This window comes from Rhinoraja longicauda, chromosome 7 (genome assembly GCF_053455715.1).
Source record: "Rhinoraja longicauda isolate Sanriku21f chromosome 7, sRhiLon1.1, whole genome shotgun sequence".
In the NCBI taxonomy this organism is placed as follows: Eukaryota; Metazoa; Chordata; class Chondrichthyes; order Rajiformes; family Arhynchobatidae; genus Rhinoraja; species Rhinoraja longicauda.
In genome coordinates, this window is record NC_135959.1 from 59,175,923 (window position 1) to 59,195,447 (window position 19,525).

General features: G+C 39.6%; 1 protein-coding gene across 6 annotated transcripts in view; it reads right to left on the reverse strand.

Annotated features, from left to right (window-relative positions):
* Nucleotides 1-2,230: 2,230 nt before the first annotated feature.
* Nucleotides 2,231-19,525, reverse strand: part of grm5b (glutamate receptor, metabotropic 5b) — a 382,791-nt gene continuing 365,496 nt past the window's right edge. For 5 of the 6 annotated variants that reach the window (XM_078402687.1, XM_078402684.1, XM_078402688.1 and 2 more), the window contains exons 9-10: nt 14,503-14,553; nt 2,231-8,501 (exon numbers count right to left, since the gene is read on the reverse strand). In XM_078402687.1, coding sequence (XP_078258813.1) covers nt 7,682-8,501; nt 14,503-14,553 — 871 coding nt within the window. In that variant the 3' untranslated portion in view covers nt 2,231-7,681. The remainder of the gene's footprint in view (nt 8,502-14,502; nt 14,554-19,525) is intronic. The other variant, XM_078402690.1, reaches the window with a different exon arrangement.

The window sequence follows — 19,525 nt, forward strand, 5'->3', positions numbered from 1 at the left end:
ATCTTTGGTGCGTGGGAGGAAACTGGAGCACCCGGAGAAAACCCATGCAGGTCACGGGTAGAAAAATACATACAAACTCCATACAGACAGCATCCGTAGTCAGGATCGAACACGGATCTCTGGCGCTGTAAGGCAGCAACTCTACCGCTGCGCCACCTTGCTGCCCAGATGAACCAAAGAGTGGAGACTGAGTGAACAAGATGATCAAGAGAAAATATTGGATCCAGTGCAGACTTTCGGAAATTAAGTATCAAATCTAAGCAAGTCTGATAATAAAATTGGATCTCCTTTGAGTTCAAATGCAGAACAAAACATTCCAAAAGCAGATTGCACACCAAAACCTATGAAGAGATCAGGAAGATGTCAACCAGATGCAGACTATTGCCAATTTATGGACGACTGAGTCATGGACAACCCAATATACAAATGAGCTCACGTAATTATTGATTTTTTTCCAAATTAAATTCCGCCATATGTATATGTGTAAGTTTCCACAAAGGCAGAACTAGTTTCCCATCTCTCTCTCCACTTTTAGTGATTTTCTTTCTTAAGTGCTTTTGATGCCATAAAGGTACGGTTACTATATTGTGTAGGAAGGAACTACCTACTGGTTAACACCGAAGATTGACAAAAAATGTTGGAGTAAATCAGTGGGACAGACAGCATCTCTGGAGAGATGGAATGGGTGACGTTTCGGGTCGAGACCCTTCTTCAGACTGAGAGTCAGAGGAGAGGGAAACCATAAACCATATTGAATGATTTATGTGTATTTTCCAACTCATGGACAAAATCGACATATGGTTGTCTGTAAAACATAACCCATTTCTTACCCACGAAGGCCTGAACTAGATTGGCTCTATAGTTAACAATTTAAATCACAAAGTGAGATATAATAATGTGGGTGGTATGTATTAATAATTTAGTTGCACATCACTGTTGATGTATGAAGACTACAGACAAAAATAATGTCCTTGTAAAAGTTAGGACGATCAGTGTTGAACAATGTGCATGGACATATTGTACTCTGTACAGCCGTGCTTGTGGCCATATTTTGATGATGCTGAACAGGAGAGTCATGCAGTATGCCTCATTTGTTACAATGTAGCAATGATATTGACTGGAACTAGCAGTCAATGGCAGGAATTTGAAGATTGGATGTAAATTATGAGTTCTGCCTTGTAAACATACAACTGGCCCCTGTTTATTTAAGTGTACCGTACCTTAATGTAAATCATTGCACCCTCTTTTTTCAGTCTCCTTCCCCATCATTGTAATTCCTGCCTTCTTTTGCACTATCTTTGCCCTTCGACTTCTCATTCACCTTCCCCTTCCCTTTTTCCACTCTTCCTTTTATCTCTCCTCTACCTTTTCTTACCCTCTCTGTTGTCTTTCTCTCGACCCACCACCCTTCCCATCTCTTCTTGTTCTCCCACTTCTCTCTGCCCTGGTTCTCCAAATGATCCCTACCCACTCTCTCCCATTCAGATCCTCCTGCTACCGAATAGTTCTGCCTTGATTTCTGCACCTTGAGGTCAATACAGGCCATTGAAGCAGTGGAGGTCAAGAGGAATCCATCAGTGGGAGTGAGGAGTATGACTTTTATGTGGGAGATTTTATTTGATTTGTTGAGACTGATGCTATTATTCCAGAAGACACATATGATGAAAGCATTAATAAATAATATGCTTATTTGTGATCCTGTTATGTATGAGAATTAATGTCAATTAATTGTCAGCTCTCATTGATACCATGCCGATTAAGGAATTTTGAAAATATATTGCCTTTCATGGATTCCACTTTGACTGATGACATTCACTTTGAATAATTTGCTGTGTCTCAAGGGATTAATATATTTTTACAAGAATTCAAGATTAAGAAGTAAGGACCATAGTGCAGACTATTGCCGGGTCAAAGAATGAAAGTAAATCAGGAAGAAACAGAGGGATGTACATGAATTATGCAGAATTATAAGGGTTATGATATTGATTTTAGATTTCCCCAATGAAAATTAGCATACAGTCAAGTCATAAACCTTACGATTTTCTAGAATGGCCTTTTAGTGAACTTTGTGGAATTCTTCACATTAACGACACCTTTGCAGTCACAACCTATATTTCTGGTGATGCTGAATGGGTCTCTGATGATGGTGGTTAAATTAACCATGACAATCTAATAAGATTGAGTGCCTATTTATTTTTCTCAAAACAAATTGACATTTGAAGAGTCATTAACATTTTATTTTTAACTGTTGGGGTATTATGCAAGCTTCATTTACAGCATTGGTCCTTCTTCAAGAATAGGAATTCATGTTAAAGCTCATAGAAGCTATGAAGGATTGAATAGGAAATACAGTTTAAAATTAGATTGTCCAAGTCATTATTTTTCAATCAAACTATTGATGGCAGCCCATTAATAAAAATAAAAATATTCTTACTACAATATACTAGTCTGGGTGACACAACCATAAATTGCAATGTTAAGAACCATATCCCACACTATAAGACATGCATCATGAAAACATATTTTATAATATAGTTTTAATATTCAAAAAAACTCATTGTATTATACATAAACACTTCACATTTTTTAACAGGAGAAAACAATTTGACTAACAAACAGCAAAATGTGCCACTAGAAATGGTTGAAATAATTTACCTTTTTTTTGCATTTACAAAGCTAGACGGTTTGCTGGAAAAGAACAGCAGCACATAATACCAAAAATGTATCAAGTTCCACGGCAATAAGGCTATTTTACATTCTACTTAACAAAATTAATACTGTACTGGCATTAAGACAGACTAAATAAATTTCTAGTTTCACAGCGTATACCCAACCATTGATTTCAAACTATTATTGATAGGCTCGATGATGTTCATTATACAAAGGATAAAATGGATTGCGAGTCATTCCCACAGTGATAAAATAGTCAGGCAGTGTTTTGTAGCATTCCAAAGTATCAAAATCATGCCAGCTTGTTCTTCAAATAATGACACATCCAATGTGTCCAGATTTCATGAGGCTATAAATAAGCAGAAGGGAATGTGGACCAAAGAGATAGAGGTAGCACAATAAGATTAAGTTGGTAAAATATCTACCGAAATGAAACTCTAACATGTTTTCTCGTCACCTCACATTTTATATTTGCGCTGCTCAAGAAACTAGAAAGAAATGCAGTCTGCTATTTCACAAAAGAGATTGAAATTTCACAACGTATCAAAGGTAAGTAACAAAAGTATAAGCACTTGAAGCCCACAATAAAATCTAAAAGTTGGCACTGGTATGCTTGTCTTCTTAAAAACAGCAATCAAAAATATTACCAGCGTTAGAGAAACATGGCAAGTGCCATTTGCAAAAAATCAACTGCTGCCTTCATTTAAAGTGGTTACATAACACATTCCACATCTATTTGATCAATTGCAGCAAAATGTTGCATGTGCCCATGAATATAATGTTTGCACAACATTACTAAGGCTGTTGCTAAGGTAAAAATAGCAGGGACAGTGTTCATTAAAGGAAGAAGCAAAGTAACTGTGCCAATAATAATTCTTCATTTTCTGAACCATCTCTGAAATTCACCTTAGTAACTACATGTGGCCATGATCCCTAGTCACTGTTAACAATACAAGAATATATGTTAATCCTTGCATTTTATACAATATAGTATGTAAACTAGACAATATATTAATATAGATGTATTGCACAATAATGAACTCAAAGATGTTTGGATTCAGTTTTTAAATTTAAAGTTATCACAAAACATACAGGATTTACTGTGACCGAGCCTGTACTGATACTAGTTTTGCGTTCATTATTGCTTTAATCTAATATACCTTGTCACAGTTTTGCACTTTCAAAACATCAATAATCAATTTAAACACAAATAAAATGGGGCTCCATTCTTTGCAGATATGCCCCAGTTTGTCATCAACGGTATAGTATATTTTCAGTAGTACAAGTTGTCCAACATTTTCACCTGTGAACTTCTGTAAGTGTAAACTTTCTGTTCTACTGATGCCTTTGTAGTCAAACCTCACAATGAATTAGAAGGTGTGCAAAGAACAAGTTTTACACTACTCTTATCTCAGTCTAGCTAATCTTTATAAAAGTTCATCTTTTGTAAATTTCCAAATGCAAAAAAAAGTTATATTTTAAATTAGAGGATATTAATGGTCCCTTGTAACTATTGAATTATAATGAAGTTAGTTACAGAACATGAACAAATTATTTAGCAATGAGTAAGATGTGAACTTTTTTTTGTAAATTAGAATATGGAGCGAATGCAAGAATGTTTATGGTTTTATGTCCAGAAGAAACTCACTTTATGTAAAGTTATAATGAACCTTTGATGTTAAAAAGCTGTGTTGCTACCAAATATCTTAATTCTGCAGCAAAGGTCAGTGCTGTCTCTCATGACTGGACAACTTTGTAGTGTGTATCATAGTTTACAATAAGCATTTATTATGACTAAGTACGCTCTGTGCTAAATTCATTCCAATATGCACACATTCACAATTCATTATTGTTCGCGAGTATTTACCAGTTTCTTTGTTATTATGCAAAAGCTCCTGCAGCACAGAGTTTATGGATATAATGTGGTTACTTCTCTATGTTTGTATGCGCAGGGCTATCTTTATGATGTCACCTTGTCCAACAACAAAACAAGTAACTGGCAAGAAACATCGTTGTGTGAGTAGCACAGAAACAAAAGAGAAAGAGGAGGCTGAAAAGATGCAGTTCTTGCACCGCTCCCCCAAGCTAAAGTGGACTGCTTGGAAGTACAATAATGTTTATTCAAAGCACCAGATTAGTGATGTGGACTCAGATGGATTTGGAGGAGAATCCAGAAAGTCATCTGATTGTTAGAATAAAGACTGTTATTCCCAACAGACTGACAAAAATGTAAATTCATGAAAAGTGTAAAATTAATTATCGTGACGACATGCATTATTAACTGAAATCATGCATTGATTAATCTGTAACTGATATAGATTTTACTGAAGTGTAACAACGGTCTCCTTAATGTAAAATTGCATGTGTGAAGTCAAAGGCGCTAATCTATGTTCCTCCAACAGAATGCAACTAAAATCCAATGCTAGAATGAATGAAAAGAGATTTATGATAAAAAAATAAACTCTAATCTGTAATAAACTGCAAGTAAACTGTGCAACCAAGAGTAAAATGGAAAACACTGGAAGTAATTAACAGAGAAGATGGAATTTCTGGAGTGAGAGATGTTAATATTTTGGATTCAACCATTTCTTTTTAAAAGAGTTGACATCTTAGACATTGAAAAGTCTCTTCTCCCCACATATAATGCCTGATTTGCTGACTGATACTTGCTTTTACTATTTACGTTTCTTACCAATGAATAGGATTGCCAAAATCCTGACATTAAACTGAACGCTCCATATTTAAAGATATACGTTGAACTAGCAACAATGAGTCAAACTTAAAATCATTTGAAGTAACAACTTGTTTATATCCTATTAAATTGTGTTTTCCTTCACCAGACTGATACCTCATTTTAAAAAGAATTGCGTGAACATAAATTATATGAAGGCGGAATGTTTAAAATGTTTGAAGAAAGTTACTCAAGGACTTTAAAACTTTGATGGTCAAGGTGTCATCATCCTTGAACTGGGCAAATAACAATAAAACCATAACTGCAAACTTGCAGCAAACCATACTCATTTCTAACTTTTTAATGTGTCTTGCTTCAATCATCCAACCATCTCCAATAAAATTAAGTACTAATCAAACTGCCAAAGTTTTTTTTTTGCATCGTTTGGACTTTGTTAATATTATTCTCTACCCCTTTACCATGTTCATTTCACTATGTACCAACATGTGTGCACCTTAATTCAAGCACACTCACGTAAACCTCTGAACATTTATTTCAATATGTACCATTCTTCATCGAAATGAATATTCACGATTAGCTTTGAATCTCAAAGCTTTTTTTGCATTATTTAAAACATTTACATGTGACATGGGAGTAATTTAAAGCTGCAGTATCCCTTTGGTTAGCACACTCTACATAGAGATCGCTAAGCCATTTGAAAAAAAATCAATTTTCAATTTGTCATTATTAGCAACAATTTCCTTTTCTCTCAAGAAAGATAAAAATGCTAACTAAACTTGGAAAAATGAGATGGACAAATTGGTGTGACAATGGTAAATAATCATATTCGCTAATGACACAGACTTCCATGTAAATTAGTAGATTCATTTCCTCATGCATTCTCTATAATGTGTTCTCTATAATTCTCTATAATGTATTCTCTATAATTTCCTAAATGGGGTAAGTGATTTTTTTTGTTTCAAAATTTGCTACTACAATCTAATAAAGCCAACAGAATAGCAAAATAAAATGGAGAAATATTGGAAATTACTGGAAATGACAATTGTGTGGCCACCTTGAAATTTGACTCCAATTTACTCACATGCTAAGACTTAACTGCAAAAGCGCAATTAAAAGACATGTAGCACTTGAATAATGCCACCCAATATGAATAATGCATTTGAATTGTTTAGTTGATTTCCTCATGCTACGCCAGTCTTCCCATTTGGCAGGATTACCAGTATCAACATGGGTTTTGAAAACATGTGACTTTTTAATTAATACTATAAAATTAATATAATAATAACAAGCAATGCAACAATTCAGCTATGTATTCTATAGTATTAATTAATTTAATATCCTCTAAGTACCCATGTGAAGGTTTTCAATGTTTTTAATTAGAGAGGGATGGTTCATGTTAATTGTAAATAAAGTTACTAAACAATATTAAATACTTTGATAATGTAATCAAAATTATCACAAGATTTAAGAAAACATTATGTCACAAAGAATAATTAATGTTCAGTGATTCATGAAATAGTTTGAAAATTCAGGGTACAATTAATGTAGTAAAACATATTCTGTTACTGGGTAATGTAAAGCCACCGTCAATCACACCAACATATTGGATGGCAATTGTATAAATATAATTTTGTCAACTAAAACACGTCTATGAGCCAAGGTTAAGGGATACTGCAACTTCAACAATTTGCTCCTAATGCAAGATGATATGTTTCATATAATGTTTACACATCCTTTCCAACTGTTTACAAGTTGGTCATAGATATGTTCCTTTCCCATGGATCACCTCACCTTGTTCATACAAAAATGGAAGTCCTTTTGGTCCTGGATACTATGATCCTCATCTTACAAATTTACATTCATTTTTGGTCTCAATCGTTTGAGAAGGTCTGCAGTTTCACATCAGGGATATAGGTGATAACAATCTTTGTTGCAGATTGCTAAAGTCTTGAAGTCAACTTTAACTGCAATCATGGGTTTTCTTAGTGAGCTGTCATTGTGATCAATGCACAAGCGATTATCGCCATCTAACCAAGTCATTCTCTTCCCAGCCCTCTTTCTAAATACAAGTAAAAATCCATGTGATAGGAACCCACAAGGTTTAAGGCCACCAGCAGACGGTTTTCTACCAAAATGCTTTTCTCAAACTGCTTGTGGAATTCATTTGATTCCAACATTCAGCGTAATCCCACCTTCAACCAATGGAGGATCTTTGCCAATATTTGTTGACATAAGTAAAACAAATTATGTTTAGGTTAAAGTCAATGAAAATTTTCTTTTTAGTTTCAGCTCATCGTTAGATCATCAGACATTATAAATTCACAGAGACGAGGAGCTTTGCGTGTAGTCACGCAGAACAAGAGTGTTGTATCTGGGGGACGATGGAATGCAAAGTGCAGATTCTGACACAGGAGAGGTGGGTGAACCACTCCCTGAATCAACAGAGTCTCTGAAGGGTGAAGGAGGAGTAAGCGCCACAAGCTCTTCAAAGTCTGTCTTAACCACTGATGTTTCAGAGGTGCCGTCTTTGACGCTCGTGTTTGAAGCACCTCCTGTGGGCTGTGAGCGACCATTCACCTCGATCGCAGGGAGGGGCTGGATATCTGCAAAGGTCGTGATTGCCGCAGGCAGCTGGATCTCTTTTGGGAGCAGGTATGGTGGGCAGATGGGAGACGCTACTATTACTCCCGAAGGAGCTGTCGAAAGCATCATGGAATTCAGCTCGCTGATGTTGGCCGTGAAGCGGTTGACCACGCTGCTGATCTGCTCCATCAGCGAACCCTGGGAAGAGCTGCTTCTCTGCACATGCTCAGACTGGAATGTCGGCATGTCGTTTTCCGGCCGGCTGACAGTTGCGGCCCTGTGGCTCACGATGCTGATGGGCGATGGTGTTTGTGGTACGTACTGGACAGGGTAATGCTCCTCTGCCTCGGACACATCATACAGACATTTAATACTCGAGTCCGGGTAGCAGTGGCTGCTTTGCCGACTCTCGGAGCTCTTGGAGAAAGGTTTGATGAGGGCTGATTGTTTTGATGTACTATCCTTTTTCTTTATGTGAACAGACAGCCTCTTCCACAAGTGATGACCTCGGGAAGCACGTTCATTCTGCGCCCAAGTTACAGATTTCCCATTGGAGCTAGAAATGGAATCAAATGATAAAAGTTTTAGTGAACGTCTACCTTGTAAATTAATTCTCAAACATCAGGAATCCTGACAACATCAGTACTAACAATTGCACAGTTATTAATAATATGCTTACCGAGGCTCTTGTTGTGTTTCATAAGGACTACTTGACTGCCAGCCCCATTTCAACTACGTTCTAATGTTAGCTCAAACACTGACACAAGAATTGAAATCCAGAATTAACTTCACAATACTAAAGTAACTTTAGACCTAGACAGGAGTAATATTTTGCTAAATTAATCCCTTGAGGAAATGTTCGGTATAATGAAGCTCTGCTAAATGACCTAGTGAAACTAATAGGGATCACAAAAGAACTGTAGTAGATACAGAGAAGATGATTGTAGCTGGTGGAGATCATTTATCTCAGGTGTAATATTTTGCCGAATGAATTCCTTGAGGAAATGCTTCGGCCTGACTGTGGCCTCTGAAGGTTATACACTGGAACTCACTGACAATAGCCTGCACCCCCACCATGACCAATTTTCATTTTAGTTCTGACCAAGTCTGCATCCCAAGAGTTCAGCGATATGTCCTCAGCCGTGGCAGTCTTTGATAGTGCAGTGAGAAGGCTCTGGGCCCAATACACCAAAGTTAAAGGGAATTAATTAAAACAATAAACATTCTTTAAATTGCATAAAGAACAAGCTATAACATAACAAGTACTTTAAAAAAAAATGAAGTAAAGCAAAACAACATTTAAAAATTTATCTTTTGCCACCAAAAGGTTTGCTCTACAATCCCCTTGGGCAGGATCTGCGAGGCAAATCATCAATAAATGGGAGAACACCCAGCAAGAATGGGCACAATGACTGGACTAGTTGACAGATTGGCCTTCTGAAATCCGCCAAGAAGTGTGGGAATTGTATGTTTGGCAGTACATGTGCAGAAGTCCCAGAATGGCACCATTCTGTGAGATTCAGCCCCTTGTTCAATGGGGCTCCACCATTTTGAAACTTTGGGCATCCATTGCCTTTAGATGACATTTCCCTATTTGTCAAATGGATGTATGCAGCAATTTCTATTGCATTCCCAACAAGCATGGAATGGGGGGAATTGTAGAGTTGATTCAATAATTTCAAGCAGTATAGCAGAACCTTGTAAACAACATTTTCAGTACTTAATTAATGAGCTGATGGATTGAGAGATTGGAGAATTAGATATGTCAGTCTAAAGCATCAGATTGATGTGAACTGATGTGGCAGATACTAAAACATTGGATACTGTCTTCTACCGCAAGAAACTGCAGATGCTGGTTTACAACGGATAGACACAAAATGTTGGAGTAACTCAGCGAGTCAGGCAGCATCTTTGGAGAAAAGGAATAGGTGACTTTTTGGGTCTGAAGAATAGCCTCCTATTCCTTTTCTCCAGAGATGCTGCCTGACACATTGAGTTACTCCAGCATTTTGTGTCTATCTCTACTGTTCATGTACCCGTGGTACATGGTGTACTGGTGTCAAGTAGTTTAGATTAGTTTAGTTTAGTTTAATTTAGTTTAGTTTAGATACAGCATGGAAATAGGTCCTTCAGCCCACCGAATCCACACTGACCTCCGATCAAAGAAAGACACAAAATGCTGGAGTAACTCAATGGGACAGGCAGTATCCCAGGAGAAAAGGGATATGTGATGTTTCAGGTGGGGACCCTTCTTCAAACCCATTCACAATAGTTCTATGTTATCCCACTTTTGCATCCATTCCATACACACTGGAGATAGACACAAAAAGCTGGAGTAACTCAGCGGGGCAGGCAGCATCTATGGGGAGAAGGAATGGGTGACGTTTTAGGTTGGGACCCTTCTCCAGACTAGTCAGGGAAAAGGGGAACAAGAGGTATAGATGATGATGTAAAGAGATAAATAATTATAAATGAAAGATATGCAAAAAAGTAACGATGATAAAGAAAACAGGCCATTGGTAGCTGTTTGTTGGGTGAAAACGAGAAGCTGGTGCAACTTGGGAGGGGGAGGGATAGAGAGAGGGAAAGCCGGGGTTACTTGAAGTTGGAGAAATCAATATTCATACGATGAATGTAAGCTGGAGGCAATGAACACTCCATACACACTGGAGGCAATTTACAGAGGCCAATCAACATATAAACCCGCACATCTGTATGGCATGGGGAGGGAAAGTCAGAGCCAGAGGAAACGCATGCGGTCACAGAGAACATGGAAACTCATGCGGTCACAGAGAACATGGAAACTCCACACAGACAACACCCGAGGTCAGGATTGAACTCACGTCCCTGGTGCTGTGAAGCAGCTGGTCTACCAGCTGTGCCATTGTGCCACCCTTAAGTAAACTGAGATCAGTTTGGTGGTTCTACCACATAACCATCTTATCCTCAGCGGTCATACTATTTATATGCTTGAATTACTTGTAATACTTATGTAATTTCTATTATTATATGCCATTAAGTAAAACCCAGCACAGCACAAACAAAAACACCTCTGCTTGAAAATGGTAAGTACAAAAGGAGAATATGGTGCATTCCCTTTTAATCCCTGGGACAATTGACATCTCTCTGCAAATAATGGAGTTCAAAGTGATTTGCCTTTGTCCTGTCCCATTTGAGTAGACATGAGCCCACAGCAAAAGATACTGTAAATGCACTAGAGATTCCATGTAACATCAATGAAGTGCTGCACTGGTACAGTAGGGGGTACTGTTACATTAGAATGTTAGGTATGAAGACCATTAAAGGGCCAAATGAAGTAAGACCATTCTGGTCAATCTCCTTCACAAAATCTGATTACGGCAATGGTCTCACAAGGATGATCACTAACCGGTCCTCTCATCAGGGAAATAGTGTATAACAGGCATGTATTACAAAAGAGAATTTGTAAAAATACTGTGGGAAGTGTTACAGAATTAAGAGTATCTAACAAGCAACAGTACGTTTATTTCACCCCAACCAAATTAATTAACGTAACATAATTCACTGTTATTGGACATCATGTCTTCCGTTGATCAATTGATGGGATTTTGAATTATGAATTATATATTCTTCTGCAAGGAAATAAATGGAGAGTGTGGCAATGTAGACTAATCTCCCACAATATTTGAGAGAAATTGATTTGGGGTTTAAAAATCAACATTTACAGAGAGTTGCAAGAACATAATATCAATTCAGCAAATGTGCCCTCATTCTTGCCATTATATGAATTTTTCCCTCTTTACACAATATTTATCAACGTATTAATTTATTAGTATGGTTGTCAGAGTTTATGAGAAGGCAGGAGATTGGGGTTAGGAGGGAGAGATAGTTCAGCCATGATTGATGGGCCGAACGGTCTAAATTTGCTCCTATCACATGATCTTATTCAATTTTAAAACATGTTGTATTCTGCAGTCAAAGCTCAAACGAAGGGTATGAATTCAGTTAACTAATGTTTCCTTCTTTTTCCTCTTCTGTGGTACAGTTCTGAAGTCTGCAGATGTTACAGGGAATAGCCTGATTTTTCTGGGCAGCTGTGGCAATGTGTGCCCTGGTGTCAGACACATTGAGTTAGTCTTCCTCGCTGGGCTTTTACGCTGATTATTGTGAGTGTGAAGTAATACAAATTGGTGTTCCTACAGTCATATTTTACTTTTGGAGAATCTGAAATAATAACCATATTCAGTTTGACCGTTGCTGTCACTACTCTTAAAAGTAACACACAGTTGTGTTTGGAGTGCTTCAGGCTTTATCTTGAAGGCGATTAAAGCCAGGCATAATGCCAAAGCAGTCAGATTTATTCTGGTCTCGGATGTGAAAAATCAGTTTGTATTTAACCACTGACTGTGAATTCAGCATTGTTTTTCCTCACAACATTTTTATTCAGAAATGTAATTTAAATGATTGAGCTGCAACATTATGGCAGCCTTTATCAGAAGGCAATTGTGTCTGCATTCCACCCATTGCTCTATTGGAATACAGGACCTCATTTGAATGCAGAGAGGCCAATTTTGACTTTCAATCACTGTATGATCCAGGCAAGACCAAATCAGCAATCCGTTTTACATTTCTCTTATTTATATTTCTATTGCCGTAAATGATCAAAATCACAGCCCCTGAGTTATCGATGAGGATGCCCATGTAAAGCAGAAACTAACTTTGACAAGGGAGAGCCAGTGGATGTAGTGCACCTTTGATAAGCCTTTGATAAGGACCCACACAGGAGATGAATGGGCAAAATTAGAGCACATGGTATTGGGGTAGGGTATTGACATGGATAGAAAATTGGTTGGCAGAGTGGAAACAAAGAGTAGGGATTAACGGGTCCCTTTCAGAATGGCAGGCAGTGACTAGTGGGGTGCCGCAAGGCTCAGTAGTGGGAGCGCAGCTATTTACAATATACATTAATGATTTAGATGAAAGAAATAAAAGTAACATTAGCAGATTTGTAGATGACACAAAGCTGGGTGGCAGTGTAAAGAGGATGCTATAAGGATGCAGGGTGACGTGGACAGGTTGGGTGAGTGGGCAGATGCATGGCAGATGCAGTTTAATGTGGATAATTGTGATGTTATCCACTTGGTGGCAAGAACGGGAAGGCAGATTATTATCTGAATGGTGTCAGGTTAGGAAAAGGGGAAGTACAGCAAGACCTGGGTGTCCTTGTACATCAGTCACTGAAAGTAAGCATGCAGCTACAGCAGGCAGTGAAGAAAGCTAATGGCATGTTGGCCTTCATAACGAGAGGGGTAGAGTAGAGGAGCAAAGAGGTCCATCTGCAGTTGTACAGGGCTCGGGTGAGACCACACCTGGAGTATTGTATGCAGTTTTGGTCTCCTAATTTGAGGAAGGACATTCTTGCAATTGAGAGAGTGCAGCGTAGATTCACGAGCTTAATTCTCGGGATGGCGGGACTGTCAAATTATGAAAGAATGAAGCAACTGGGCTTGTATTCACTGGAATTTAGAAGGATGAGAGGGGATCTTATAGAAACATATAAAATTATTAAGGGATTGGACACGCGAGATGCAGGAAACATGTTCCCGATGTTGGGAGAGTCCAGAACCAGGGGCCACAATTTAAGAATAAGGGATAGGCCATTTAGAAATGAGATGAGGAAAAACATTTTCACACAGAGTTGTGAATTTGTGGAATTCTCTGCCACAGAAGGCAGTGGAGGCCGATTCACTGGATGCATTCGAAAGAGAGTTAGATAGAGCTGTTAGTGCTAGTGGAATCAAGGGGTATGGGGAGAAGGCAGAAACAGGGTACTGATTATGGATGATCAGCCATGATCACGTTGAATGGTGGTGCTGGATCGAAGGGCCGAACAACCTACTCCTGCACCTATTGTCTATGTAATATATGTATCTATATATCTATGACATGGGGACAGTACTAATCACATCCATATGGTGTAATGTAAGATATTATACATTGAACCATATAAAATACGGACAACATTTATTGATCATTCTTTTCATGGAGATCAATGAAAAAAAAGCCAATCATCTTATGGACTAATAATGCCCCATTCTTAGAGGTGGGGACTGGGAAGGAAGATCATGTTCTCCAACAAAGGCCTGGGACCAGGGTTAAGTAATTAAGTTGAACCGATGGTCGACTAATCAAGAATCTATCTATCCCTGCTTTAAAAATATCCATTGACTTGGCCACCACAGCCTTCTGTGGCAAAGAATCCCACAGATTCACCACCCTCTGACTAAAGAAATTCCTTCCCATTTCCTTCCTAAAGGAATATCCTTTAATTCTGAGGCTATGACCTCTAGTCCTAGACTCTACCACCAGTGGAAACATCCTCTCCACATCCACTCTACCCAAGCCTTTCACTATTCTGTATGCTTCAATGAAGTCCCCCCTCATTCTTCTAAACCCCAGCGAATACAGGTCCAGTGCCGTGAAACGCTCATCATAAGTTAACCCACTCACTCCTGGGATCATATATCTAGATCTGGAAACAAGTCCCCAAATGGCAAATATTTTCAAGACCTTCCTACCTTCGGAGTGGAGAGGAATATTCGTAGACGAGCTTTTTTCTTTTTTTCACGCTGAAGCACAGGAAAACAGAAAGAAATGCCTCACGTGTGATCTGCTGCAATCAGTAACTCTTATTTTCAGTTATTTAATTTTACTTCACCCCAATAGAGGGAAATATGGATGGAACTTAGCTGTGACCACGGGCAACAGCATATGACAAAATCACCAGCAGCTAGCGCATTATAGAATTTGACAGTTTCTGAGTCAGAGTTCAGATTTGGGTCAGGCGTGTATTTTAAATAACTTCCTGAAGGCTAATTTATGTTTTTGTTCCCCTTATGCTAAAAAAAAAAGCAGAATATTTAGATACTTCATATGGGGTGGCACGGTGGCACAGCGGTAGAGTTGATGCGTTACCTGGGTTCGTTTCTGATTATGGGTGCTGTCTGGAGGGAGTGTATATGTTCTCCCCGTGACCTGCATGGGTTTTCTCCGAGATCTCCGGTTTCCTCCCATACTCCAAAGATATACAGGTTTGTAGGCTAATTGGCTTGGTATAATTTTAAATTGTCCCTCACGTGTGCAGGATAGTGTTAGTGTGTAAGGATTGCTGGTCAGGCCGAAGGGCCTGTTTCCTTGCTGTATTTATAAACTAACCTAAACTAAATATCCATGAGCCAAAAGTGCACCTGGTCCATCCTTTCTACCAGACGAGCAGATCTGCACCAACCAGCTCAGTGCCCACAGACCCATGGACTGAAGGCCTCCACCTCATGGCCTTGACAAGTGGGTAAGTGGGTACTAGGCCTCAGTTGCTAGGTGGCCACATGCCTAGTACTGCCCCAAGCCAAAGGCATTTTCAGTGTTTTCAAAAAGTCTCTGGTATCCAGAGACAATGAAAAACTATTTAAATGAATTTAAATTATTAAGAAGAAAAATATAATAGATTTAGTTTAAAATACATTAAGCTGCTGCTAAGTAGATAGAAAATATATAGTGAAATGAACAAAACTGAACAAAACACCAAAATGGAACTGATCCTTTTAATGAAGGTCAACAAATTGATTCAAATGCAAAGGGTCATTATTTACATACCAGGTTATCAGATCTCTATTCAGCCCATTGAACTTCACGGACAGAATAGAAAAGCAACACAATAACATAAAATGAAAGTGGACAACATAATAATTCACTTCCATTTCCCACTATTTAAGAACTGTTGCAGTATAAAACTTGATGTTCTGTGGGGCAACTAGGCACAAGTGTGAAAATGTATTCCCATGTTTAGGAATTCCATGGAATCACACAGAATCTCAAGTCCTTGATCAATGCTGATTGACTCATCCTACCCTGACTGAAAGCCCTGGATTCTGTCTCCCCCGAGCTTCATATTTTTGATTCTTTTAACCTCTACATGGCCAGTGAGCTCCCTAATTTCACCATTCTATCTGAAAGAATGTGGAAATATACGTTTGATATTTTGGAGGCAATGAACTACTTATCACCTTGGAAACAATGTGTGGGTAATTTTAACTGTGGGAAAGTGAATAACATGTGATTTTGTTTAAGTATTCAGAAAAAAAACTTGTGCTTTCCCTTCCACTGATAGGTCCTAGTTGGACCACACGGGAAGAACTGTCAGCAGCTTTAGACTCCGTAATTTATGGAGGCTACATTAGAGAATATGTAACAGATCACGATACCTGGCATTCCTAGAATTAACATGTCCAGGGACATAATTTATAAATCCCACGTGGTCACAGGAAGAACTTTCAAACTCCATATGGACAGCACCCATAGTCAGGATTGAACCCGGGTCTCTGGCACTGTAAGGCAGCAACTCTATTGGTGAGCCACCGTGCCGCCCTTACACATTCCTTCCTACACAGTCTGTATAAATTGAAATGGATTTAATGTTTCAGGTCAAGGGTCCCTTCATTAGAATGGCCAGCAGTGAAGGTAGGGAGTACTTTTACATGCAGTGGTTTGTAGAATATTGGAACAATTATAAAACTTCTCAGTCAATACTTAATTTTAAATTACTTATTGATAAATTATTTTATATGTGTTAGGTGACATATCAGGGATGATTTTATTGAAACAACAATATTGTGGTCACCAAGAAAGGAGTTTAAAATGGAACGGAAGAGATATTTTGTAGGTGACGGAGTTATGTAAGAGAGTACATGTAAAGAGATGTGTCGGAAGGAACTCCAGATGCTGGTTTACAGCAAAGATAGACACAAAATGCTGGAGTAACTCTGGAGAGAAGGAATGGGTGACACATCGGGTTGAGACCCTTCTTCAGACTGATGAAAGGTCTCGACCCGAACCGTCACTCACGAAAGTGATTATTTGTGCAACAATATGTTGATTGATCAGATCCAGTTGTTGATCATCTATACACTAAAACTCTCGATTGTTTGTTTGTTTGTTCCTGAACGACAGCCAAAACCGTACACGATAGCACGACAGTTTTAGGCCCACCTTATTCACCATCATCCCTTTGCTGCTAATGGAAGAAGTTTCATTGAAATAGGTGTTATATTTTTAAAGTTATTCATATTTTAAAGTTTAAATCTACTAGGGGGGGGGAGGGAGGGAGGGAGGGAGATGGGTGGAGGGAGGGGGGGAGAGAGGGAGGGGGAGGATAAGGGGGTTGAGGGGGATGGAGTGGGGGGGAGGTGGAGAGGAAGGGGAGGGGGAGGGGGAGGGAGGGGCTGAGGGGGAGGGAGGAGGGAGGAGGGAGAGACGGACGAGGGGGGCAGGAGAGGGTGCTGCACCAATGCAGGAGAGGTTTGGGCCCACTTGGTCTAGTATACCTTGAAATGGTTGGCAGGTGCAATGGCTTAGAATGTACCTGTGTTAAAGTTTTAGGAGTGGATTCTCATCAACAAATGACTAGAATTCATTGACTTCAAATATCTGCTCCTCAATGCATCTCTCTACCAATTTAATCCACATGTTGTTATGTGCATTATTTTCACTTGCTGCTCACCATTATTGGTCAGCAATAGTTCAAAGGGCTAACCACCTCAACCAATGTTTAACTCGTCAGAATGGTGCTGATCAAGGAAAAGTGTATATAGTGCATAAATCATAGTTATACTCATCAGGAAATGGAGCCAATTTGTGGCAAGACATTTAATATATAGGTTTTGGGAATCCTTCATTAATATGTTATATTCAATTCAAGTCAGTCTGATCTGCATGATGTGTGGGGATAGTATCTGTAATCTGCTGTACCCAGCACACCCCCTACCACCCCTGCCCACATACACACACGTGCACACACAGATGCACACACACACACACACACACACACACACACACACACACACACACACACACACACACACACACACACACACACACACACACAAGTTTCTACATCGTTGAAGTTGTAATCAGTCATCTCCCCATGCCTGGAGATGTCTGATTACAATGTATGATGTATGAATTAATGTATAATGTACAATGTACGTTTGACAGCACTGGGCCTCTACTCGCTGGAGTTTAGAAGGTTGAGGGGGGACCACATTGAAACTTACAGAATAATAAAGGGCAAAGACAGAAAGGATGTTTCCGCTGGTGGGAGAGTCTAGGACCAGAGGTCATAGCCTCAGAATTAAAGGGCACTTTTATAGAAAGGAGGTGAGGAGGAACTTCTTTAGTCAGAGGTAGGGTTGCTAACTTCCTCACTCCCAGATGAGGGACAGATGATGTCACCCCCCCGCGCCCCACATGACCTCACCCAGCCAACGGCCACGTACACCCGCTCCATCAATGGCGGCCGCCCAGGCCGGGAGGCGGGTTGCCACGCAACCTCCGTCAGGCAGCACCTGGGCCTACACTGTTCGGGACTACAGCGGCCCCCGAGCTACAGTGTCCGGGCCTACATTGTCTGGGCATACAGTGTCCGGGCCTACAGTGTCCGGGCCTACAGTGTCCGGGCCTACAGTGTCCGGGCCTACAGTGTCTGGGCCTACAGTGTTCGGGTCTACAGTGCCCGGCCCTACAGTGTCCGGGCCTACAGCGGCGTCCAGGCCTAATACGGGACAAGGGCGGTCCCATATGGAACAAACCAATTTGGCCCAAAATACGCGATGTCCCGACTAATACGGGACAGTTGGCAACCCTAGTCTGAGGGTAGTTAATCTGTGGAACTCATTGCCACAGAGAGCTGTGGAGGCCAAGTCAGTGGATATCTTTAAGGCAGAGATAGGCAAATTCTTGATTAGAACGGATGTCAAGGATTATGGGAAGAAACAGGAAAATGGATTAGGAGGCAGAGATCAGCCATGATTGAATGGCGGAGTGTGCTCTATGGGCCGAATGGCCTAATTCTACTCCAATAACTTGTGAACGAGAATGTAAGACACAATAGTAAGACAAAACATATTTCTTTCTTTATACAAGAGAACTGCTTCGTGCAACTGAGCCAGCAGACCACAGGGATATTTATTTAAAGAAAACCTCTCTTCATTGGAGGTCACAGGATTATAGCAATCTTTCTATTAATTTCATGGCAACTAGACACCTAGGTCAGCAAAATAGCATACGAAGGAGGACATTGCAGATGGAGATATATAGGAAAGACTTTAGGTATTGTCTTCAGATAGCATGTCTGTGGAATAGCTGCAGGGCAGAGAAGAGATAAACACAGGGACAATCTTGTTGTCTAAACAATTAACCTCTGCAGAAAAGCAGAGAGAGGTGAACACAGGCAGTCAGCAGAGGAAACTATGTTATTGAAAGTAAAGTACAAATTACTTTGGGGGGATGTGACTAACGATTGAGCATTGATTGATTAATTGAATCAAAGGGACGTGTGTTACGATCAGATTCCAACTAGACGTGAGGTCTCCATGGTACATGAGAATAAGAAGTGACTGATCATGCACATTCATGTAGAAGCAAATAACTGCAGATGCTGGTACAAATCAAAGGTATTTATTCACAAAATGCTGGAGTAACTCAGCAGGTCAGGCAGCATCTCAGGAGAGAAGGAATGGGTGATGTTTCGGGTCGAGACTCTTCTTC